The 27,756-nt window shown below is 39.0% G+C and overlaps 1 protein-coding gene across 1 annotated transcript in view; it reads right to left on the reverse strand.

The window, feature by feature from the left end:
• CTNND2 (catenin delta 2) overlaps positions 1-27,756 on the reverse strand; it is a gene marked incomplete at its 5' end in the record, with an annotated part of 412,468 nt that overhangs the window by 233,767 nt on the left and 150,945 nt on the right. The window contains 2 exons of the mRNA XM_081326152.1: positions 8,942-9,560; positions 23,802-23,974. Coding sequence (XP_081182278.1) covers positions 8,942-9,560; positions 23,802-23,974 — 792 coding nt within the window. The remainder of the gene's footprint in view (positions 1-8,941; positions 9,561-23,801; positions 23,975-27,756) is intronic.

Below are 27,756 nucleotides of genomic sequence, written 5' to 3' on the forward strand. Positions count from 1 at the left end.
TAATTAATCAATTGGTACAAATCCATTGAAGAAAATTCAGAATATATTTTCCTTTTGACAGATTAAAGGTCTAATCTTAAATTATGCAAAACTGAATCTACCTGAGGTTTAGAGACAAAGGGAAAACCCTGTGAAAATGGGCAATACCACAATTATTATAATTTTACAAAACCAGCTCTTGTACCAGACATGACCAAGGTTTCTTTGAACTTGTGTAGGGATGAAAGAAAACTTCCAAATCTTACATTGCAAAGAAAGAAGAAAACAAAAATTTTCCTCTGTGTAAACAAAATCTAAATATATCTTGAACAAGTAATACAGACAAGTAATATTACAAAGTATGGGACATTAAATCTAGTTCATCTTCAGAATAAACAACATTCACAAACTTGTGGAAATGAGTCCCAAAATGATAATAGGAGACAACGAAAAGCTTATTTACGGGACAGTAAAACTGAGATAATGAATATTTTAAAGCCAAACCATATACCATATTTTATTCAGCTGACAGCGGTTTCAGCACTAAAAGTATAACCCAGGAATATCAAACAAATATCTTAAAAGCTAGCCCTTGCTCAGATAACATGAAATATTTATTTCAAGAAATATAATGATTACACACATTTCCAGTTTCCTGGTTTCATATTTACAGTTTTGTTTTGCTTTTTTAAACTACATATATATTTCAAAACTATTCTTGAAAATTGTTTTAGTTCAGCATCAAACATTGCAACCAACACAAGAGATGTGTGTGTGTGGAGGGGGAATGCAAATATTAGTTTGAGATCATGGAAATGCCATCCCCTGTTATAAACCAATTTTCAATTTTGCTACAAAGGAAGGCCTGGAGTTTAATGTTAGCTTGCCAAGTAAAATTGGAAACCAACCAGTAAATATATTATTGTAGACAAAATAAAAAACTGGTTTACGAAACTAAGATGATCAAAACTCACGTCTGAGGAAAGGGGATGGATCATAGACTTAACATTCATTCCTTATTCAATAAATCATGATTTTCTCTACCAGGATCCATGAATAATATATTTATTTTTATGTATGCAATTCTTTAGAGGTTTATACAGCCGTCCATATTATGCAACATAACCTTAGACCACTCACAACTAACTATAAATCTATATAAAAAAATAAAAACAGGAAACTGCCATGCATCTCTACACTTTCATAATAAAACCTTATTGAGTTCCAGCCTCACACTATCCTAATGCCTATGGGAAAAGCCAAGTCTTCGTGGGTTACCTACCACAGCTCAGGGGGGGGAGCGTTCCAAAGGCAGGAAGAGATACCCAGATCCCTCTAATTGGCAATATCTGGAGGAAGGAACATTAAAAGTGCCCCAACACTATCAGACCTAGCAGAATGGGTAGATACCCTTGGGGAGAGACAGGACCACAGATAATCTCATCATCACAGCAAATAAATACAAATAAAACGTTTGCAATTAAATAGCATGCTTTTTTTATACTGATGAGGGCCTCATCATAAATTTCCAACATCCAGAGAATCCACCATCCACTGCAAATTTCCAACATCCACAGATTATGTTATTACAGAAATATATATACTACTGTGTAAATGTAAAACGTTGAGGCTATAATGTTATTATTTTCTACTATGCTAAAAAGAGTTGGAATGCCTTTCCCATCCCCTTCTACCCCACACAGCAACTGATTGCCTAAACCACTACAGACTACAGACCTATTGCATTAACATCTGTAGTGATGAAATGCTTTGAAAGCTGGTTCTTCAACATCTTAGGACATGCCTCCCACCGGACTTTGACAAACATCAGTTTGCCTATAGGGGGAATAGGTTGACAGATGATGCCATAGCTACTGTTTTACATTCTGTAGCAAGCCATCTGGAGAAACCTGAAAGCTATATCAGGATGCTTTTCATTGACTATAGCTCAGCTTTCAACACTATTCTGCCGAGCATCCTTATTGAAAAGCTGACTGACTTGATTCCCCCCCCCGTCCATCTGTGATTAAAGACTTTCTGAGGGACCGGCTACAAACAGTGAGGGTCGGGTCTGTTTCATCCACCTCCCTGAAGCTTTGCACTGGCTCGCCACAGGATTGCGTGCTCAGCCCCTACCTGTATTCACTGTACACATACGATTGTGTATCATCCGACCCATCCACTGTGATCATTAAATTCGCAAATGATACCACCATAGTGGGCCTTATTACAGGTGGAGATGAAACAGAGTACAGGGGGGAGGTACAAAAGCTATCCCTATGGTGTTTAGAGAACTTGCACCTGAACATCGGTAAGACAAAGTTGATGGTGCTAGACTTTCGGAGGAAAAGAGATGAACCTGCCCCACTTTACATCGGGGGGGCTGTGTGGAGAGAGTCTCCTCCTCTAAATTCCTGGAAGTCTACCTCTGTGAAGATCTTACCTGGAAAGTCAATACAACCCAGGTGGCCAGAAAGGCCCAACAGAGACTCCACTTCCTCAGGGTCTTGTGGAAGAACAGGGTAGAACAACGACTAATGACCTTCTTTTACCGGTCTACTATAGAGAGTGTACTCTCGCACCGTATTGTGGTTTGGTATTTCCCTGACACCACTGGATGACATCTCCAGGGCCTGCTGCCTTGGAAGAGTGAGGAAAATTCTCAGGGATGACTCACACCCTGGTCAGTACCTCTTTACTCTCCTGCCATCAGGTAGGAGATATAGAAGTATAGCCAGCCGCACCAACAGGCTGAAGAACAGTTTCTATCCATGGGCTGTCAGGCTCCTGAACGGGAAATAACTCTATGCATGATAGACTTGTGAGGCCAGTGTGTTGTGCAATTAGCTCACATGGTGTAACAAGATGGTGGGTTTGTTGTCACTGTGAGTTGTGGTGGGGGTGGGGGCACGAAGGGAGGCTCAGCCAATCTCACTGTATACATGTTGTACTTTGATAATAAAGGTTCATTCACTCTCTCTTCTTCTCTTTTTCCTCCCCCTGGTTTCCCATTATTTTTTTGTTTTCCTTTGTATTTCATATTCTGATAAATGAAATAAAATGTATATACAAATTACAAATGCAAAGACAAAACTTAAATATGCTCTCTATGTGACAAAAGGCTAATTCTTTCACATCAGAGTGGCCTAAAGCTATATACACACAACAGTATACATTTCTAATCAGGCAGCATTTTCAAAGAGGCAAACCTGTGAAATTATACTCATAGCTATTACACAAGCAGTAAATGGAACTAAATGGAAAGCCAGAAAGATATAATGCTCAGAGTTAAGGGGTTTAAACAGTTAGCAGTTACTGAATGTTAAACTGTATCACTGCCTTCAGGGCAGGGAACAGAGGATCTAATTTTTCACATGAAGAGCAATATTATTGTATCAACATTTTAAAGGAGAGTGGTGAAAAATCCTGTTCCTGTTTGTAAAAAGGCAAAATAATATTTTTACAATACTTCTTTTAAATATATCCCCCATCCCACCACTTTAAGTTCTAGTACTACGATTCTAAAGAATTTAATTGAAGAGATTTGGCAGGGTTTTTTATATTTAACAAAGACATCCTTTGATTCAAGAGTTCATTAGTCAATGGAATTAAAAAAAGTACCAAGAAACAAAAAACAAAAGACTTGTTCAGTTTTCTTCTCCCGAGACATCATAATCTATCATGAACAAGACTTGAATTTCTAGTGTGTATAATAAACCAACCCCCCCACTTTCTACAACAGAAATCAAACGAACAAGTCTGTTTTTTTTTCTATTTTGAAAAAAGTTATGTTTGTGGTTACTATTATTTTCTCTTCCAATTTACATACAAAGTTCAAGATTGTTTAGGAAATAAGTAGTAAGATAAGTAATAAGAAATAAAATTGGAGGAAACAACATAATGTTTAATGTAATGATAGGACTACCAGATTTGAGTTGCAAAGAAGCCAAAAGGCTAACTGAGGGCAAGAAAAAGATACAGAAATCTTTCTGCTCCCATCTGATAGTTTTCTAAATTTTTGGAGTTTGGTTCCGATGGCATGAATGGATTACATCTTATTTTTTTAATAGAAAGGTAAAGGCAAAGGTTCCCCCGCACATGCGTGCTAGTCGTTTCCGACTCTAGGGGCCGGTGCTCATCTCCGTTTCAAAGCCGAAGAGCCAGCGCTTGTCCGAGGACGTCTCCGTGGTCATGTGGCCGGCATGACTAGATGCCAAAGGCGCACTGTTACCTTCCCACCGTGGTGGTCCCTATTTTTCTACTTGCATTTTTACGTGCTTTCGAACTGCTAGGTTGGCAGAAGCTGGGACGAATAACAGGCGCTCACTCTGCTACGCGGCACTCGGGATTTGACCCGCCAAACTGCTGACCTTCTGATTGACAAGCTCAGCGTCCTAACCCACTGAGCCACCACGTCCCTCTATTTTTTTAATAAAGCACCTCAAACACTGAGCAAAGTATTTAGGTAATGTTGGAATTGCAGAATAAATTAACTGGATGTGTGGCAGTAACTCAGATCAATATCCTAAGCAAATGGTGTCATCAAACCATATTGAATTCAAAATTAAAAAGAGGAACAAAGAGCGCTTCACCTTTTCAAAGAGCAATAAAATAGTGAGTTTGTCATTCACTATTCAAGAAACCTTCAGTTAGTCTGGATTGATTTATACCTACAGAACATCTATTGTCACCTTTAGGCTTTTTCACTCAACATGTAACATGTCAAAATGCCGTAGCTACCAATTTGAAAAGATTCATAATTATACAAAGACTGTGGGTATTTATTGGCGCCAGTCTGTAGAAGGAGGTCTTCTCAGTGATCTTTCCAACAAGCAAGCCAGCCAAGAAACCATTCATGTGAAAAAAGCCAATGAGAAGAAATAGAATGCTATTTCTCAAACATTGTGAAGAGGACTGCTTACTCCTAAAGGCTTGCAAGTTTTTTTTTAAAGCAAACACAAAAAGATATGCGATTTCAGCTAATTTATTCCAATGCTTAAAATTTTGTTTTTCGTTAGTAACTTCAGCAGAATATGTCCACAAAAACTGGCCCCTTCGATGCAGTCTATGACATTTACTCCCACTACACAAACTTTCAACCCTCTCCAGTAAAAAGCAAAATACATTGCAGCGGATAGAAACAACAGAGAAAACACTATTCAGTTAAACAGCCTACTTAAGCATAAGTGGTACTCAGGTCTTCTGATTCCAAGCACACACTAACTTTTCAGCAGGGATAAGAGCCAAGTTCTAAATTCTCTTGCTTATCAAACACAAACATGGTTGTTTTTAAAAACTACTGATTTTTCATTTTCCCCATATGTCTCTGCTGAGTTAGCAGACTCCTCTGTCCAAAACAACCCAAAACCATAACATGTTCTTGCTATGCAGGTGATGATTCAATTATATAACCATCTACTCTGGAATTAGTTTTTCTTTTCTATAAGATGAGCATCTTTAGGCAATTATTTTCATGATCCATGGGCCATTTTTACATTACCCACTTTGTGTATTCATTTAATCTTTGCTCCTTGTCTACCTCTTTAGTACATTTGTAAATTTTTTAAATACATCTAACCCATATCTTCTGCTATCCAGAATGTACAACATAGGCCAAATGAACAGTTAAAATGATCATATTTTTCTAACATGCTTTTTCTAATTTGAAAATATAGAAATGTGGTTGCCACTTTTCATACAGGTTGCCCTTTGCTTACAGTCACAGCTGAGCCCCGAATTTCTATTGCTAAATGAGATTGCTAAGTGAGTTTTGCCTCATTTGATGACCTTTCATGCCACAGTTGTTAAGTGAATCACTGCAGTTGTTAAGTTAGTAATATAGCCATTAAGCAAAGTCAGCGAGGAAGCCTGATTCACTTAAGTTGATTGCCTGACCCCAGGACACTATAACTGTGATAAATATTAATCAGTTGCCTGGCATCTCAATTTTGATTACATGACCATGGGGGTGCTGCAATGGTCGTTAGTGTGAAAAAGGTCACTTTTTTCCAGTGCTGTTGTAACTTCAAATGGTCACTAAATGAACTGTTGTAAGTTTAGGACTACCCTGTACTGTCTAGAATAGATTGCCAACTGCTTTGGTTTCTCTTCAGCCTTGTAGTCCCAGAAGGAACTGCATGGGAAGAGAGAGACATACCTGGTCCCCTCCATTGGCCAAAAAAAGGAATACCAGAAGAAGAGATACAGGGAAGAATGGAAGCCAAAGTGTAGAATAGGAACCAAAAAAGGGGGATGAGCCAAATCTACCATTACATTTTCAGCTTTTGTTTGTTTAATTACTGCAAAAAGGACCATGAAAATACTTTTTAAGGGCTAATATGGCTAATCTTAATTACTGCTCTTTAGAAGGGCAGATCCTGAAGCTAAAACTCAAATACTTTGGCCACCTAATGAGAAGGAAGGACTCACTGGAGAAGAGCCTAATGCTGGGAAAGATTGAGGGCAAGAGAAGAAGGGGACGACAGAGAATGAGGTGGCTGGATGGAGTCACTGAAGCAGTAGGCGTGAGCTTAAATGGACTCCAGAACATGGTAGAGGACAGGAAGGCCTGGAGGAACGTTGTCCATAGGGTCGCGATGGGTCGGACACGACTTCGCAACTAACAACAACAAATGGCTAATCTATTATAAGTGACCCACGGCTTACTGAAAGACTGCAGTCTTACTACTGCAAATCATCTCAGGTTCAGTCACTGCTATTCAAATAGAAGCTGTCCTTGCAATCTCAGATACTAGAAGACACTTATCAGCCAATCCAGGCCATCTTTTTTCTGCCCCTCAGGGGTAGTCTGTTGTAGACTATAGTAAGCAGGGGGTGGGTCCAGAGCCAAAATTAGATGTAGACGCTCTTTTACCCCTTTTTTCTCTTTCTGAAACTATGTTCTCTCCATTCCACACTGCAGGCTGCAGAAAAGGTCACCACTCTTAACAGAGGCCTGAATCAATTTTCTGTATTTGGCTTTAAGATTAGTTCAAAGGCTGCATGAAAATTAGTCTTATGGCCTCAGGTTAGCTAACAGTAATTTAGTGAGCGGATCAGTTGCTGGACTTAGCAAACAATACCTTTGTTTGCTAAACAGAGAGTCAACAGTACGATACAAAAGATTAATTACACTATTTTTAGACCTCCAGAAGGTAGTGCCTGCAGGGACCCCAGGTAAGAAACACCACCAAAGAACAGTCCTACACCTATAAGCTGTACTAGAGAACAGAAACTGAACGTTCATTCACATTTCTTCCAACTTTCTTCACTTCTCTGGAAAAGGAAAGTGTTAGTACTATTGAAACAACATGCCATTTGCTCAACTTAATATTTGCCATTTTCTGGTCATAACCATGGCCACAATTACTCCACAAATCATTCTGTCTCTTTCATAATCTTATGTATCTTTTATTATGTGGGCCTTTCAAGAACAGGACACATGATTGGAACCATCAAATGTAGTTCATTAGCAATGCAAACAAGTAAATAATTAAAAATGGAACTTCTCAAGTCAAGACTGATTTCTAGTGACTGAATACATAGGGTTTTGGTTTTTTTACAGAATTATGGAAGTGTTTGCCAATAATTTCTTCCAGGATTTGCCCCTCATCTCTTAGTCTAGCCTACAGTCTCTTCCTTTGAAGGGTGGGGTATTATAAAACTACACTTAAGAGAACAAACCTGTTATTTAATTTTGCCTCATTTTTCAATAACATAGCATAATGCTAAAAGAGATTGCTGACTACGCTTTTGCTTTATTTTTTTAAGGGGAGATACTTGAGTATCTTCCAGGTATTAGTAAAAACACTTCCCAACTAATTCTTCTAAATGCCACATTTAGCCACATAAATCAGATAAGAGAACACATGAGCATGACAGCTGGTGTTACAGCAATATCTTTAAAGTGGTTTTTACAACAGCAAAAATTCCCCACTGAAAAGAACACAGTTTAGTTATCTGATTACCAAGAGGATCAATAACTGCTCTTTAATTGCAAGTTTTTTTAAAACAACAACAACAACCAGGTGTTTCCTAAGGAATGAGAACTATAGCACTTATCAAACATATTAATATTACTGGAAACAAGAAATCATTCCAAAATTCTGTTTGGTAGCATAACCACACACCAAAGAATGCAATACCAGCTAAATAAATAAAAAAACCCCATACATTTATTTATTCAAGGAATACAGTAGAGTTCTAATTTAAAAGAAAAACTTCCTTCCGTGGGGCTTTTTTATCTGGCAAAGGAGAGAATATGGTGGAAATGAAAAGGCATGTTAAGGGTCAACGGCAAAGGATACAAACCTAAACATCCCTCTTGCTTTTATAATAATAATAATAAACCTTTATTGTCAAAGTACAACATGTGTACATTGAAATTAGCTGAGCCTCCCCGTGCTCTCTCCCCCCAACACACAGTGACAACAAACCCTCCATCCCACCACACCATGTGAACCAACTACACCACACACCGGCCTCCCAAGTCAATTCTGCATAAGATTATGTCCCATTTAAAAGCCTAACAGCCCACGGATAAAAGCTATTTTTCAGCCTGTTGGTACGGCTGGCTATATTCCTATATCTCCTACCGGATGGCATATAGCAAGAAATCAGCACTACCTCAGTTCTACTTGCAAAGTGGGGGGGGAGGGGGGCAGGAGAATACAATCTGTTATTCGGCACTGATTTTCTATTGGGACAGTCAGTGATTTAACCAGATTAGTTTACAAGCAGGAATCGCTTAAGCCAGGACTTGGGGTAGGAAGGAGAAGGTGAGCAACACCATTTCCCACCCACCCCCCGCGCCTCCCTCTTTTCCGAACAAGAGCCCTCAAAATTTACGAACCTATCAGGATTATTGATCTATTTCAGCGACCCTGGCAGGGCGCCACTTTCAGCGGCGTCGCCAAGGAAAAGGAGCGTTAACACACACACACACACACAATCTCTCTCTCACCTGCTAGGCTTCCGGGTCTCTGCAAAGTGGCCGTGGCGTAGAGTTCCTGGGAGTGTTTGCCGTACTGCTCGGAAGGGTGGACCAACCTCTTGGTGGGCGAGAGGGTGGCGTAGGTGCCGATCGTGGAGCTCAGCTGGTGAATGGGAGAGGAGATGTTGGACTGGATGGTGGGAGGGGAGGTGACCCGGATCGGGGAAGGCGAGAGCCCCGCCGAGGAGACGACGATGTTGATGGGCGAGCTGGTGCTGTAGGACTTGGCCAGGCGACTGGGCGACTGCTTGGGAGAGGAAACCCGCTGGGTGGTGCCGTAGCCGCCGCCGCCGCCGCTCTCGGAGGCGGAGCCCGCCCGCTGGAGCTTGGTAGGCGAGCCCACCTGCTGCATGGACAAGGGCGAGCTCACTCTCTGCGCCGGCAGCGTGGAGCTGGAGTAGTAGAGGGCCGGCGAATGGGGTGGCTGCTGCTGCTGCGAGGAGGAGGAGGAGGAGGAGGAGTCCGGCAAGTGGAAAGCGCTCCCATGGCTGGGCGCGAAGGTCTCCCGGGGCAGCGGCTGCGACGGGGGGGGCGGCGGCGGCAGCGGCGGCTCCGAAGTGGCGAGGTGGGCAGTCCGGCCGGTGGTGCCCTGCGAAGGAGGGGGATGGGCGGGGAGAGCGAGTGAGTAAACAGGCAGACAAGAGGCGGTCCCCGGAGGAGGCAATTGCCCAGCCCGCCCCCCCTGCCCCCCCTGCCCCCCCCCTTCCCGCCTATTCCAGAGATCCGGGAAAGGAATTTTAGACGCGCCTCACGGCAAATGTTTGAGTCTTTCCCGCGGTTGGACCCACGGGCTTTGAAAACCAGCACTTCATACTGCGCAAATGCCCTTGCTGTAGGCCGCGCAGGGGTCTTCAAACTTGGCCCTTTTATGACTTGTGGACTTCAACTCCCAGAATTCCTCAGCCAGCCCTGGCTGGCTGAGGAATTCTGGGAGTTGAAGTCCACAAGTCATAAAAGGGCCAAGTTTGAAGACCCCTGCAGTGTAGGGTGAGGTGAGGTGAGGCTCATTTGCCCACTCCTTTAAAGCAGGTCTCGGGCATCTTGCGTATATAGATGAAATGAAATGAACCTTTTTATTGTCAAAGTACAACTGTGTGTACATTGAGATTAGCTGAGCCTCCCTTTGTGCTCCCACCCCCACCCACCCACCCCCAACACACAGTGACAACAAACCCTCCATCCTGCTACACCATGTGAACCAACTACACCACACACGCCGGCCTCCCAAGTCAATTCTGCATAAAATTCACACAAGTTATTTCTCATTCAAAAGCCTAAAGAGCCCGCGGATAAAAGCTGTTTTTCAGCCTGTTGGTGCGGCTGGCCTATACTCCTGTATCTCCTACCCGATGGTAGGAGAGTAAAGAGATACCGCCGTCCAGGGTGTGAGTTGTCCCTGAGAATTTTCCTCACTCTTCCAAGGCAACGGTTTGGTTTGGTGTCAAAATAAAACTCCGCCGAAAACCCCCATCTTCGTCCTGTTTAGTCGAAGGCCTTTCTACTATATTTGTCGCTTATGGCGACTACGCTTACATCCTTAGCGTCCCGTAATCGAAATAAGGTCGTCTAATGTTTAAAAGGTTCAGCGGTCAAGTTTTTTCCCCCCTCTACCCCGAGGGACGCTTGGAGAAATGGGCAAGAGAACGACTTTCACGGCAAAGTTTATTACTCTTGAGTAATAATCGTATTTGTGTAAAACACCATAAGTGGCGCAAAATATAGTGTGCACCTAAAGTAATTTTCTTCCTCAAGAGGGTCTTGAGAATAGTCTCCTGGGATATTCAAAGTATAAAAGCCCGCATTGTAAATTTCACTTCTTAGGGTACTTTGGGGGAGGGCCTTCGCTGATACACTAGCATTAAAATGTTATAAGAAGTACACTGCTGGTTGTGCAGCATCTACAGTGTATATATATTGCCTACAGAAAGAATTAACCAGTAATCCCTCAGTTCTGTTGTATGCATATAATGTCACTTTTACAGTTTTTCATGCATGTGTTAAGAAACAGAATGTCTGACATGGTCTAGCCTGGGGTTTTTCACTAACTGCAACAGAAATATTTATTATCCTCATTTACAGGAGTATAATAAACTCAATTTTGTAAAGCAATAACATAAGGTAATAAAAGAAATTATTTATTGGTACTCTCAAACAACTGAAGCTTTTTTCTTTGACTCACCAATTAAAAAAGCAAAGCAAATACTGATTTAAATGTCCCCTTTGAAAGCAATCAATAATTATTTCTATAATAGCATTTTCCCCAGTATGTAAGACGAGCAATAGGATGATTGGCACCTTGTTCTACTTCAAATTCTTGGATAGAACTAATTCTAGAGTATTAATCAGTGCATCGTTAATTAACTTCAGTGTTTCTTGTGATACACCTAGGTAGAACCTCACCTTGAATACTATTCCGTACGTTCTTGTTGGTGAAAACAGTTGCTGAAGTGCAAACCTTCTTTGCATAGCAGAAACAAGATGGAGAATCTGACCTCAAGAACTTCTCCCTTGTCTAGCATTAGAAAGAGCTAGTTAGCTCACAGGTCAAAATTTATTTTATCTTATTGTTTTAAGTGCCATTAGAAAAAAAAAATCACCTAAGATTTTTCCTACTGGTTTTCAATTTGATAAATATGCTTTTTAAATTTCTTTTGGAAATGCGGATTTCTGTCAAATCTTATGGAGTACAGTGACTTTGCACAGTTGAGAGGTATATGTGATTATCATCTCTTTCTAGGTACAGTATTTACCCTTTCTCTCCATGCTCCAAATCCCAAAAGGCTATTTCAGATAGAAAATGATGGTAACAAGAGAGGCTTAAAAGTGAGTGAAAGATGTTTGTAACAGGAAACAACAAAACTTGCTGTGGTGGCACTTTCTTTCCACTTCAATTAGGTAATTCAAAAACTTACCAGGAGAATTTTTTTAAAAGCTGTTATGGATCCCAAGAATAAGATTTTGTTTTGTTTGTTGTTATTGCTAATTTTAAATTGCTGTTCACTATCCAGAACTGTATATCAAGTGGACAGCCTTAGAAATCAATAGATAGACAAATCTCTTCTGGGAAGAAAACTGAGGAATTTCAAGTGAACATTTGTCCATTCTTCATCCATTCATACACAGATACAAGGGGAAACTGAATGCAGTCATATTAAGAAGCAAAAGAGGGTCAGCTAAATTGTTTTCTTTCTTTTTAAAGGAGGATGGGGATTGTGAAATGTATCCACAGAAATATTGCATACTGCTATATCAGTATATCAGCTTATATCATACAATATATATGGATGACTTCTTGTTTACAGTAGATAAGGTTAGCAAGGGTTAAAGCATTTGTCTTCTACCTGATATTATCCAGATGTGTTGTGAGTTCCATTCTCAGCCAATAGTTATTGGCTGGAGATTTGGGGAATGAAAAATCATATAATACAACTGGATGAGACCAGATTTAGAAAATGAATCAAACAAATTCATGTAGGATAAGTGTAGTAAGGTTAGCTCACCCTTGAGTTTAGAAAATACCGATTGGAGCAAGCAACATGTATCATATAAATTACCGTTATCTGGATGGATGGCATTAGTAACAGGATTGTAGACTATAAATATTTTTTTCCTGATTCTTGGTAATGTTTTGTCATTTTCATTGCTGTTGTCCAAATATATGACTTCAGTTTGATTTCTAAGATTGAACAGAATCACTCAGACTGCACTCATACATTTAAAAAATAAAATTAAAAAACATCTGTGAAACTTTCAATGTACAAAACCACTCTGAGAAAGCTAAGAATACAAGGCAGCGGGAACTGGCGTGGGCATCCTCTTTGACATTTGCAAGAGACATAATTATTTTTATAAAGTAGTAGCTGGGTTCAAGTCCAATTCCTGAAAATGTAGAGGGATTTTGTTTCAACTTGAAATAAGTGTTACAGTGAAAACTGAAGTGAATGAAGGAGAAGAGAATTTTTTAAAAAACATTGGCTTTGTACACAACCGTCTAGTTCAGGGGTCCCCAACTCCCGGTCCATGGACTGGTAGTGGGCCGCGGCATGCCCGCAACTGGTCTGTACAAACAAGCAAAGTCCCATCTGTGGGATGCAGGCAGCACACAAAACCATGTACTTTTTGGTCCGCAGAAAAACCTTTCTGCACAGAACCAGTCCCCAACCTTTTGGGCACCTCTGATCTAGTTCGTCATCTCTGTGGAATGCATTCTCTTGTGTTCTCTGTTTCACACAATATATCAATATGGGTATGTGTCTGTGCATGCATGTGTGCATACAGACATCTTTTGTATACAAGAATACTAGGCAACTATCCCTTCCAAACTGAAAAGCAGTTATTATTTATTTACCATGACTATAAGAAAGTGGGCGTTGAGATGGAGCTGTGGAAAAATATGAAATCAATTTTGGATCCAATTCAAATAGAAAATTTCAGTTTGAGTAAAAGCAATATTTTGTGAGACATATCTGCATGAGATTACAGGACTTTAGCAGTTATATATGAAATTTTCCTTAAAACCTGTAAAAGAAAAAAGGAGGGAAATAAAGTTCTCAGCAGTTGCTTCCTGTTATAAATTTCAATTACGTGCCTAAACCCCTTCTGAAACACTAAAGAATAAAATCTCTTTATCTCTCAATGTAGACTGCATTTTAGTTTCTATCAGACATCTTAGGCTGAAGAGATCAACCAGAGCTGTTAATCTTGTAACATTAAAATCCCTTAATAATGGCAACTGGACTGAGAGATAGCTGAGCACTCCATCAAAAAGCACACTCTGTTTTTAGAAATAATTTTTCTGGCAACACCCCTTTCTGGTTGTTGTTTTTTCCTTCAACATGGAGACATTTCATTTGAAACACTGAAGAATGCCTCCAAATATTGAAAATTGACATGACTTTTCTGTCATTGTTTTTCTGTTCAGGATCGAATAGAGAAGTATGATAAAAGAGAACAGCTACATTCTTGCAAAAATTAAGGGGTTTTTTTCAGTCAAAATGAATGAACTCCAAAGTATCTTTAATATATCTTTTCATCCCAGATGAATTTTGCTTTATTTTGTTCAAAAAATAACTATTGTAATGATAAGTTTGCAGTTGGTTTTGGCTTTGTGCAATATGCAAAGCTATTTGTGAATCAATAAAACCAGATTATGGGCCAGCATATATGATCTCCTGCAAAAGATTTCAGCAATCTTAAGGATGTGCATTTGGAAGTAAATTATAAATAAGTTATTATATGGGTTCCTCTTAAATGGTTTTATTAAATGAGCCTGCTAATGTTTCAAAACAGTGGGGTTTTTATAAAAAAATAGGCAGATTTATTTTTATATTAAAGTATTTAACAATTAAGATTGTTCTACTATGGATTTAGTGCATCTATTCAGATGTTTCAAATACAGTATGTTGGGCATGTTTTCTGGTTATTTTATTTTGATATGAATGATTGCTATTATTTTTATATGAATGATAAACCTCCTGAAGTGTTCAGTAGGAAGTTTTCAGAATTTTGCACTGGTCTCCCTCTCTTGGTTCTGTGGAAAGCTGATAGGCTTTTAATTGCAGTAGTTCTTTACCAGTGGATAATAGCTGAAGTCTAGAAATTAAGGAACTGGGACTCTACATCTCGTGTTTTTTCCCCACTGTTTGGAACAATATATTCATAGAAAATATCACAGGCACTGGGGAGATCATACAACATGCTGAAGTTATTTTTATCTGGCCTTTTCAGCTGCTCAGCTGAATATATGGAGGAGTTTGAACTGGTATATAACGGGGAGTACATGTTGGCCCCATTTTTTTCTTTATCTCCCACAACTGAAAGTGTGAAGAAGAGCTGTAGTATCTGAGGGACCTCTTTCCCACTGTGAACCTGCATAATTACTTAGATGAGTAGGAGAGACCCTTTTGAAGATGTCACTGATACCATAAGTTCAGCCATTTGGAAGATGGAAACGGATTTTCCCCATATGAATCCTCCCCCCAGGTTATTGATGCTTTCTCCAGAGATGCCCTACACTCCTATTATTTATCCTCTTTGCCAATTTTTTAAAGCTTTAAACTGATTATAATTGCGAGCGTTTGATTTTAATTGTAATTACACTGATTTTATTGTTGAATTTTGCATTTTTAATTTTATGGTTGTAATCTTCCTTGACTGTTTCTATAAAGAAAATGATGGGGTCTATATTTTTAAATAGTAATATTTGTATGAACGTATTTTGGGGGTGGAGTGTTTTCCTGAACTAGGCAAATGTTAGTTCAGTTATTCTTTGGACTAAAGAGCTATTCAGTGAAAGTAAAGAGGAAGTGCCAAGCATTCAACCTGTTGTCTGTTTAACGATGAACTTAGCAAAATACCTGAAGGCAGCTTTTGTCCTATGATTTCAGAGGGATGGTGACAGGGTTTTAATCCATTCTGTGTGGTTTACAGCAGGTTTTAATTCCACCAAAACAAGTGTAATTATTTACTGATTTCTTTCCTAAGTCTGTTAGAACCAGAATAAACATCCTGGCAATCCAGAACAGCATGAATTCTCAACAAAATGTATGGAAGAAACAATTTCAAGTGTAATTGAGAAAAAGGTCAATTTAGTCATCTCAGCAAGTTCCACCATCTTCACCAACCATTCCTCCATAGCAGATAGTGCTGAATCTTTCTAGCTTTGTGTATATAATAATCTTGCTGCTAAGTTGCACAACATTTTTCAACTCTTTGTCCATCAATCCCATCCCCCCAGAAAACACCTTTAGACTCAGTTGCAATTTTTTAAATCCTCTAATTCTCTTTAATCAGAGAAAAACAATATGTTTACTGCTGATTGGAAACTTATGGACTTTTTGCATAAACAAAAAAATTAAACGTATGGTCTATAGTTTTTGGTGATTAGACATATTACAGAAACAAGAGAGTTACATTATAACAGTAGAGTAAAAGGTAAGCTTATAATTGTACTGCCACTACTGTAAAAAAGATTGGAAGCCACTTCCTTGCAACTTCTTCCTTTTCTATTTTTCCTTCACTTTTTTTCCTTTTTTGTACTTTTAGCTTTCTCATTGATCTCTCTTTCTTATCGTATATGTTGTTGTTAGCTGCGAAGTCGTGTCCGACCCATTGCGACCCTATAGACAACGTTCCTCCAGGCCTTCCTGTCCTCTACCATCTTCTGGAGTCCATTTAAGCTCACGCCTACTGCTTCAGTGACTCCATCCAGCCACCTCATTCTCTGTCGTCCCCTTCTTCTCTTGCCCTCAATCTTTCCCAGCATTAGGCTCTTCTCCAGTGCGTCCTTCCTTCTCATTAGGTGGCCAAAGGATCTGGCCTTCTAAAGAGCAGTCAGGGTTGATCTCCTCTAGGACTGACTGGTTTGATCGTCATGTAATCCTGGTATAAGTGTGGTGGGCATGATATTTTACACAGCCAGAAGTGCTTTATAGGGCACAAAGTACTCATTCTAGTCCCACTGTAATTTTGAACAATTATCAAGTGACAGGTTGTAAGTTGAGGGCTATCTGTATTCACTCAATAAATCAGCTGATTTTGTCATGAAACAGTAACACACTGCTATTATTTACATTAGTTTAATTTTTATTATTAGGGAGAAGAGGCATTTGCAGATGAAGAGAACTTGACTGATATTTACAGACATATCTACAAAGTCTATATGGTTAAGGAATGACAGAGATATAAAAAATAGAGATTTTGAGTTTTACATTAATAAAAAGAAACATATTCTAATCTCGAGTATTTTAAAAAGTGTGGATTATAATAAAGCATCTGGGGGAAAAGTAGACATTTCTGTCTGTGTGTGTGTGTGTGTGTGTGTGTGTGTGTGTGTGAGAGAGAGAGAGAGAGAGAGAGAGAGAGAGAGAGAGAGAGAGAGAGAGAGAGAGAAAATTAAATTAAATACACGAATCCTAGGCATGTTGAAATTGAAGCAAGAAATCCGAACACTGGGACAAGGTAAAAAACTAAAGCAGTTTTTAATAAAATCGAGCTTTCGTTGGCCAAACTACATTTATAAATGTAGTTTCACCGCTCCAATGATTTTATCCTGACGATGTTGGCAGTTTGGCCAACGAAAGCTCGATTTTATTAAAAACTGCTTTAGTTTTTTACCTTGTCCCAGTGTTCGGATTTCTTGCTTCAATATATTTATATGTATGTATGTATATGTATATGTACTTAATCATACTTCTACCCATACTTATAGATTATCGTATCCTATGTGAAATATACAATTTGCCCAGATTCATTTATTGGTCTGCTGGCAATTTTTTTATCTTTAATTAAATATGCTTCTGACAAGTTTAGTGTCATCTTAAACTCTTAAAATATAAGTTTTAGTCAACATTTTAGTCAAACTAAGAATCTGTGGAAAATAAGAGAGAAAAACCTTGAAATATACATTGATGGACTAGTGTTTAACTAGCAGAACAGAGTTGGAAGGGACATTGGAGGTCTTCTAGTCCAACCCCCTGCTCAAGCAGAAGACTCTTACTCTGGATAACTGGCTGTCCAATCTCTTTTTAAAAACCTCCAGTGATGCAGCAGGCACAACTTCTGAAGGCAAGCCATTCCACTGATTCATTGATCTGGGATTTCAGAAACAAGATGAATTTGGATCACCCATCAAATTCAAAACCATTGAAACACTTTCTGGGGTGGGACTCAGGGCTCCCCGTGTCACCCTTCATATTCAAAGGTGCACAGTCTCTGTGGTGCATATGAGGGTGCACCCCTGGCATCTATCCACAGCTAGATAAAAGGTTATGACAAAATGAAATGTCATGAGACATTAATTGTGGTGACTTTGGGTTGTACTGAAATGATGACCCCATGGGTCACAGGTAATCTACTAGATATTTGAAATTAAGTTTAACAACAGAAGAGATCCAAGTCTATCCTTGCTTGGTCAGAATGTCTGACCAACTAGGAATAACAACTAGTACACAATCTAATAAGGAAAATAATATGATAAATAAAAATGTGAACATAGTATATGGCTACTATGAAAAAGTTAAATGATATTATTTATTTATTGTTTGTTAAATTTGTTTGCCACCTACTGGTATCTTGCTGTGGGGCTACTCTAGATGGCTTATAATAATAAAAAGGAAGAAAAATGAAAGGAGTGTAAACAGAACAAAAATAAAGTAATAGAACAATAAAATAAAAAATGACAAAAATAATACCATGAGAATAATACATCAATATGGTAACCAAAAAGATAAATGGTGGAGAGCAGAAAACAAGAGGGGAGGTGGAATCTCCATCAATCCAGGAGCCACCTCCAGTGTGGAATTCCCCCATTTCATCCCCAGGCCAACCAGGCTCTTGGGGAAGGATAGGAGGATGGGGGCGGATCTTACTTTAGAGCAGACATGTCAAATTCACGACGACGTGTGACGTCACGCAACCTATCAGGACAGTTTTTCCATTGCCGGCAATGGGGTGGGCGTGGCTTCTGGATGATTCATCCAGCCCAAAGGCCGGGAGTTCAACACCCCTGCCTTAGAGTGTAAGGTGGTCCAAAGGGTGAGAATTGCAGCAGAGAAGGCTCTTCTGGATCCTAATAGTTGCAGTTGTTTCACTGATGGAATCCGAAGGAGGCCTTCTCTGCCAGCACAATTGGACAGGCTTATACTAGTGGGATGAGGTGATTCATCAGGTAGCCTGGACTTATGCCCTAAAGGGCTTTAGAGATCATAACCAACACCTTGAACTGCACTCGGAAGCAGACTACTAGCTAGTGAAGTTGGTGGAGCAGAAGTGTAATATGGGCCATCCTAGGAAATAGGCTTAAGACACAGAAGATCTTGACAGACTTGAACCTTGGGCGCTATCTAACAAAATGAAATTCAATGATGAAAAAAGCAAGATTCTACATTTAGGCAAGAAAAATCAAATGCACAGGTACAGTATAGGTGGTACCTTGCTCAATAGTAGCAACTGTGAGAGGGATCTTGGAGTCCTAGTGGACAATCACTTAAATATGAGCCAGCAGGGACTGGAAGGTAAAACATATAAAGAATGGTTGCTGGAATTGTCTTTGTCTAGTTTAATGAAGAGAAGGACAAGAGGTGACATGACAGCAGTGTTCCAATATCTCAGGGGTTTGCCACAAAGAAGAGGGAGTCAAGCTATTCTCCAAAGCACATGAAGGCAGGACAAGAAGCAATGGATGGGAACTAATCAACCTAGAACTAAGGAGAAATTTTCTGACAGTTAGAACAATTAATCAGTGGAACAACCTGCCTCCAGAAGTTTAAGAAGAGACTAGACAACCATTTGTCTGAAATGGTATAGGGTTTCCTGACAGAGCAGGGGGTTGGAATAGAAGACTGCAAAGGTCTCTTCCATCATCATCATCATCATCATCATCATTATTTAACTAGGAAAGAAACTGAAATAAAAATATTTTATGGTTATAATTATGCCTTGGTAATAAATATTTATGATATGAATGCATTTAGGATAGCATTTAACAACTGTGAATGCTGGTAAATCTCAATTGTAAATGAATCTGAGCACTTTTTATTTATAAAGAAAACAAAGCATTTAGTTCAGAATGAGAAAGCTAAAAGGAGGCATATTAGGGATTTATAAAATTAGGTATGGCACGGAGAATATGGAGATTCATGTTCTTGGAACATCAGCATTCAGTGAAATTTAATGTTGTCAGATTAAGCCAATTCTAGTATCATTAAAATACATCATATGAGCAGAAGAGAATCCCCACTGGGTGGACAGATGCCTAACAGCCCAGACCTCTATCCTGCACATCCAGAGACCCATAGCTTTATTTGATGTCAGAGGCCTGCCATCAGAGGGAGAGAACTGCTCACCTCCATTCATACCTTCATGATCTGTTTCTAGGCTTCTTGGGAGACATCCGGGATTAAATAGGATGCCAGGTTTCTGCTGTGACTGATTAGGGCTTGATCTTTTGTATGCTCTTACGGCTTTTTAGACATTGATTCATTTTCAGTATTTTCCCAGGACAATCTCTGTTTTTAAAAATGTTCCATAAGCAACATAGCACTGATATATAGTAGCCATGGTTAAATTTGTTAGGTTGAAAATCCTCACACAATATATCATGCTTTGTGCTTTATTTTTGTGTTTTGCACATGAGCTTAAGCTTTTTATCCTATTTATATTGGTGCAGAAACTAAATGTTGTGTGTCCCTTTATTCATTAATTCTGTATATTCCTATTTAGATTAATTATGCATTATATAACCGTTGCCTTTACTTTAAAAATATCTTTTAAAGTATCTTGAGCAGAAACAAACTGAAACATACTAAATAAACTTTACAAAAAAGGACTGATAAAAAAAATCACAATGTTGTATGCAAATACTGACAGCATTCCACATATTTTTTTCTCACAAAGTACATGATAAACTCATGCCACAACAAATGTGTATATAATTAGGGTTTCAAAAAGTGTTATTTTCAGAATGGTAAAGTTACCATTGTGAAATACTTTTTGAGCCTTTCCTTTTTTGGAGGAGATTTTGTGTTTCTTTGATATGTTAGTGTGAACTGTGGGATAGAGGCTCAAGTCTTTAAAAAGCCATACTCAAGGGTAGGAAATTCCCCCAATCCCTCCCTCGCTCTCTTTGTCTCTCTCTTTGTGTACGTACACACATTAACGTGCATACACACACACAATATTTGCATGACTGAACTACAGTAACATTTTTTTAAAAAAATCAGCTCCCTTAAACGGATATGTGAATAGCTGCCAGAAACCCTAACATTTTTGTCTGGATCCATAAACATGTACATCTTTTCTGAAGGATTGTTACTTAAATAAGTGAAAAAAGTTATGTTAAGAAATCCAGTGAATTAACACTTTTTCACTTCAACATTTTGTTTTCAGCATTCTGATCTAGAAAAAAACGTAGTTGTTTTTAAAAGAAAAGAATACTTTATAGGAATGTGGAGAAAGAGAATAAAAATCAAGGACCACAGTCAAATGTGACATGGAGATTGGTGCAATCGTTTTACTTCTTGGAAAAATCTACTACAATTTATTCTGACAATAATACAGCCTCATCTAACAGATATAATACATTAGTTTCTATGGTTTGGGGCAACAAATACGTTTTCAAGCTCAAACTCCACAAAGTACCAAGAAGAGTTATTGGTACTTTGTAGAATTTCTAGAAAAGTCTAGAAATATTTCACTGTGACAGTAAAAAATACAATTACTTGACTAAGACCTTTCTTCCCTTTCATCGCATACCAAATCAACTAGCTAAGATGGTTTGTAAAATGAGAAATATGAAGTGCTTTGAACTCCATCTTGGAGACTGCAGTAAAACTATCAGGAACAATTTTAAAAAATATGACAGAATGGGTGTATTTCCAATGATCACTTTAACTGGAATGATATAAGCTTTTGCAATATATCAATGTGGCCTGTTATAACTGCAATGCATGTGGGTAAATTAATTAAGAGCTTCATCAACTTAACAAAGATACTTATTTATGAAGCATCTCCAAATCTAAAAATACAACAAGTATACAATATCTATCACCAAAATTTATCAACAAAAATAGGAGTACTTGCGTTTACTACCGTGTTTCCCTGAAAATAAGACTGGGTCTAATTTTTTTTCCCTCCAAAAGAGGCACCAGGTCTTATTTTCCAGGTAGGCCTTACTTCACCTCCGGCACTGATAGCCCCACCCAGCCAGTCCACTTCTCCTTGGGCTGAAATTCTGCAGCTGCACTGGGGCCTGCATTTTGCACTCAGGCCTTTCCAGAAGGCCTTAGAAGCTGAGTACCGAGCTATGGATTCAATCCATTGTCTGGTGCTCAGCTACTGAGGTCTTGCAGAACCAAGCTACAGATTGAATCCATAGCTCGGTTCTTGGCTGCACAGGCCTTCTGGAAAGCCCTGTGACCGAGAAATGCATGTCTGGCTGCAGAAGAAGTAGGTCGGCAAGGAGAGGCCTGGCTGCAAGGTAAGTGGGTGCAGGGTGGGTGGAGCAGCTCCACACCCCCACACCCGCCCTAGCTTGATTTTTAGGTGTGTGCCTCGCCCCAAAACTAGGGCTTATTTTTGGGGTAGGCTTATATTAGGCCCACCGCCAAAAATCAAGCTAGGGCTTATTTTTGGGGTAGGCCTTACTTTTGGGAAAATACGGTATATCTATGTATTTTAAGAAACACAATTTCTATCTTCCAGCAAAAATCATTGTTCAAAGTGGCTTACAAAAGATATGGTGGTTTATATAAAAACCATATACATTGACAATGAATAGCAAAGGTAAAAAACCAAAAACAACACTGAATCAGAAGGGACAATAAAATTAAAAAAACTGCCAGGTAAGATTTGCATTTGAAATTTGAAAATGTCTTCACTTAACTGTAGAACACAAATAAATATAATCTGACTTTGGGATCTCCTTTGTACTTTCAGAGAAATCAAATTTTCTTACTTTCAGAGAAATCAAATTTTCTTTCTGTGAAGTAACAACAAATGTGTGTTTTGGTGATTCAGACCCTACTGCTTTGTAATTAGGCTCTTGAGCAAGTTATTCCTCTCTTATCATTATCAGTTTGTTTTCTTTGAAATGTATATGTATATTGTGACTGGCTGTGCCATTAAAATACAGCTGTTCTGCGAATTGGCATATTCTTTGTTGCAGTAGTTTTATGATAACGTCCATAGTTGTTTCTCAAAATGCAGAATGTGCCACTATGTCCAGAATAGTTAGGAAATGCTTGGGCTGTGTTCTACATATTTTTCAAATGCGGGATCTTTATTTTGGCAAAGTATTCTCAATCTTTCTATACAATCTTAGAAGGTAACATTGTTTTTCAAAATAAGCAAACTAATAAAACATGAGTATAAAAAATATGCTCCAGTTTTGCTGTTCCGTATTAGTGTCCCTAAGAATGGGTTTGAAGATGCTGTTATGAAATGGATAAAAGAGAAAAGAAATCCAAGGGATGCTGATGCTATCACAGCTTAATTGTTGCATAATTAAACCGTTCCACAATTAAAACATCTGAATATGTAGAATAATAATTCAGGCTTACAATATATTTCTTTAATGATTTAGTGGGAAGCATGATATATGGCATGGCAATTATGAATCATATGCAGCACCCAATAGTTTGCATTCTGAAATTCATGTATTGGGCACGTCTGGATGTCAGAAATATGTAAAGCTCATATACAGATGTGCAAACCAATCATAAAAATGAAACAACTTTTATATAGCTCTAATTTTCAGAATTTTGTATAACTGTATTTAACCCCTCCCCCCAAGAATTTCAGAGTAATGTTAACTTAAAGGTAAATTATACAATCACAAGTTTCTAAATGAATGTTTAATTATTTTAGGACCTCTCCATGCTACTTCACTTCCAATGGACCCTAGGTTGTGACCAGTAAAACAACACCAATCCACTTAAACAAACAAGTAATATAACAGTATTTATATTGAAAAAACAAAAGCATCAGAGCCCCAGCATTAAACTTTGTCCAAAAGCACAATGAAATAAAGGTGTACTTTTGAAAAGCCAGACGGGTGTGAGTTACATTTACTTCTGGAAGGAGACATTTCCATAAAGTAGGGGCTACTTCAGAGAAAGCCTCCACCTTCTCCACAGCTCCATGCACTTCAGCAAATGCTTTGTTTCTTTGTTTGCTTGATTTTATTAATTATGCTGTGCTAAATTAGAAGCATATTCTTTAATATGTAAGTGAAGTTTGTATCTATACATGTAAAATATTTTCAGTCAAAATAATATTCAATAATCTTAACATTAATTAATATAAATGAGTATGATTGCTTCTCCAAACATACCTGACCATAGTTTTGTAAAGAAGTTCTAGCTTGACTGCTGCGGGCTGGGAGCTGGGATGCTGTTCCTTCTCCAAGGGCCAGGGTCTGGTTGCTGTGATAGCTTGATGGATATTGGAAAGATCCTTCCGATTTGGAATTGAGCTGAAGTGCACTCTGGGATAGAAGGCTGGGCCCTGTATTGAAAATAATTTCAAGTATCAGTAAAAGGAAAAGCAAGTATGTTCACAAAAACAATTGGAATCATCAATTACCTTTTTTTCTGATTTCTGTATCACGTAAAGTCAGAAATAACATTATACTACAGCATATTTAAAAGGGACGCGGTGGCTCAGTGGGTTAGGACGCTGAGCTTGTCGATCAGAAGGTTGGCAGTTTGGCGGGTCGAATCCCGAGTGCCATTTAACAGAGTGAGTGCCTGTTACTCGTCCCAGCTTCTGCCAACCTAGCAGTTCGAAAGCACGTAAAAATGCAAGTAGAAAAATAGGGACCACTACGGTGGGAAGGTAACAGCGTTCCGTGCGCCTTTGGCGTCTACTCATGCCGGCCACATGACCACGGAGACGTCCTCGGACAAGCGCTGGCTCTTCTGCTTTGAAATGGAGATGAGCACCTTTCCCTTAGAGTTGGAAACGACTAGCACGCATGTGCGGGGGAACCTTTACCTTTACCTTACAGCATATTTAATTTAAACATCTTCATTTTATTATTTTCCAGAAGATAATGGAATACTTGGGTGCTTAAATATGTTGCTCTACTAAATCTAATTGGCAAAAATAAACCACCAGTTGGGAAATGAAATAGTTGTAGGGCAGAATCAAATAGGAAAAGAAATATAATAAAAGCAGTCTTGAATTACTCCTTCCACCTGTTTCCAAGGAAAGTAGGTTTTGGAAGAAGAAACGTTAAATCCTATTTTCCATTATACTGGAATACCAATTTGATCCCACATAATTTTTTTTAAAAAAGAGAACATAATTCCAGACACGTGAATCAAAAACAGTATTTTATTTATTTATCAAATTTATACATGGCCCATCTCACCTGAGTGACTCTGGGTGGTTTACAAATAAGAGCCATACAGCCACATGAAAAGAGACATACTTAAAAGCAAAGTTAAAGAAACAGAATTGAAATATTTTTAATTAAAATTTAACAGATAAATTCCAAAGAGGCACCCTCAAGTCACCAACCACCCCTATGGTTGCATGGCATTTTTGGACCCCATGCCAATTGTCTGATATGTGACCACTGTTTTGAATTGGGCAATAAATGTCCTCAGATGGGCACATGGCCGCTTTGCTGGCCATGAACTCCTGAGCTGCTTCCCAGGTCTGTCCCAGGGACAGCAAACTGAACTTTCCCAAGAACACAAGCACGGGAAATTCTACAGCAGGGGTCTTCAAACTTGGCCCTTTCATGGCTTGTGGACTTCAACTGCCAGAATTCCTCAGCCAGGCATGCTGAAATGGCACCCAGTAGTTCAGGTGGGGAGTGATGGTGGTTGCTAAACAGCAGGTAGGATGCTACACTAATGCAATTTATTATTCAATTTACAATTGGATAGAAATATAATTTTAGTTTCGGGCAAAATTTCCATAAAATTTCCTGATTTCTGGTAAGAGTATAACTTGGATATTGTCAAGATGTGTGTGGGAATGACTTTTAGTAACATGAGGAAGACCTACAGCGTAAGCCAGGGCTTTTCAACCAGCTGAACCGGTGGTAGCACCGCACAAGCCTGAGTGAAAGATAGCTGGAGCTGCAGGGCTGTCAGGGCTCAGCAGAAGGGCCAGGATCAGCGCCAGGCTCCAGCTAGAGCTTGGTGCTGATCCCGGCGCTTCTGCTGAGCCCAGAAGAAGCACCAATCAGCTGGAATGTTGCAACATCTCCAGGGTCTTGTGATTTACATTCAGATGCTTGGCAACTGATTCATATTTATGATGGTCACAGTGTCCCAGGGTCATGTGAAGTGACCAAAACCTGCTGCAACCACCCAGCAGAGGGGGGTGGGAAATAAAAAACAAACACCAACCCCACCGCACCCCTACTGCCAATCCTCAACAGAAATGCTCACAACAATGAAAACCTGGGACAGGAGGAAGAGCACCGTCAGGCGGGCAGGCAGGTGTCTTGTTTGGCTGTGGCTTGGGGGGCACTTTTTTCAGTACCATTGTAACTTCGAACAGTCACTAAGCGAACTGTTGTAAGTCAAGGACTACCTGTACTTCATCACTTTTTTTCCTTTTTTTTTTTGGTCATCAAGTTTTTGACACCTTGCTAGGCGACTGGTGGTACTCGGATGTTGCCATATCCTAAAAGTGGTACAATGGGTGAAAATTTTGAAAAGCCCTGCAATAAAAGACAGTGCTAATATTCCTGGTGGTGTTTTCTATCTGGATTATCTTGAAGGCTAACAAATATGGAAGGGGAAAACTTAGTATCAAATTTAGCTTTAGTTTGATTTCAGTAAATATCTGAAAAGAAGCTTGTAATTTATTGTTTTGTTTACAGAAATGAGCACATATCAGAAGGGGAAATCTGAGAAAATGCTATAGATAAGTAGAAAAATACATGCAGGTACATGCAAGGGGCTGTACTGTCATTTTGTTATTGTAATTAATTAAATTTGGTACAGCAAGTAGAAATACCTAGTAATCTTAATCTGATAGAAAGCTGTGAACATTGCTGTGGACTTTAATAACAGTGAAATGGGAGATCCACCAGGTAATCCTATAGCAGTAAAATTATATTAGAAAATAAAAAAAATAAAAAACCCTCATAAGGTACCAATAGTAAACCATCAATATACCATCAATGAAGGTTAACTACACAGACTTGCAATTTTTATAGTTATGCTCTACCAGAGAGTTTTTATTAAATCTGTAGCTGAATAAAAACATTATTGATAAAAACATCTTTATTTTATGTAACTACATATATTTCTGCCATAATAGCATGCCTTAGGAGCATTTTCCTATTGAGAGGATAGATCTCATTTTTTATACTAAAATCAAATTTGATTAACATGTTCTGCCCAATTAACTGGGGGCATCTTTTAGCCAATTTGAATGTTTATATATTAATCAAACAGGATAATAGGTTAAGAGCAGCGTCAGGATCATGCGACATTGAGGAGGTTCTTTTGGACCTTCTTCCTCCAATTACATTTATGGCAATTTCATCTTATTTTTAATTAAATGCATGGTTTTTATTTTCATGTGGTTTCAAAGATGAAATCAATGTTAAACCATTGTAGAAATAACCCTGTAAGTGTGATAATGATCGGAATTTTTAAGAGAGAGTACTGGATGTAATGACTCCAATAATAACCATTCAAAATATTTTACCAACAGATTTTTTTCAAATTATGCATTGCTATAATATCTACCTGCACAGATTACTATTATGCCCCCAATCCCAACCAAGGGCCATAATCCAAAAGATTATCTTTCTAACAAATATCCATACAACTTGATGGAGAAAGACCTCCAAGAATATCTAAAAATGTATTTGGAGCGTGCTGCTTTGTAAGATAACCTGTTTGGTTTCAAAAGATTGAAAGACAACATCAATCATTTAAATTGGGGCAGAAATAAAACAGCAGCAACCAGTGTGGTCTAGTGCAGGGGTCGGCAATCTGAAACACTGAAAGAGCCACTCGGAACTGGTTCCCTGAAAAAAGCAACCAAAAAACCTGGGAGCCACAAAATGTGCGCGTGCATGCATCGGAGAATCGGAGTGCGAGGAGTTTTTCTTCACAGCTCGCACATCCCCAGCACGCACGGCTCCCTTTTCCACAACGCTCCCTTTGTTCTCCGCCTAACTTCTAACTCCCGCCCATGCCCGGCTCTTTCCTCCAGCTGGGCAGAGTGCCACTCACTGACCAAGCGGTATCCCAGGATCACGACCTTTTGGTAGCGCACGAACGGCATTGCCCAGCAGTGGCTCCAAGGCC

This window comes from Vipera berus (assembly GCF_964194415.1).
Source record: "Vipera berus genome assembly, chromosome: 3".
Lineage (NCBI taxonomy): Eukaryota > Metazoa > Chordata > Lepidosauria > Squamata > Viperidae > Vipera > Vipera berus.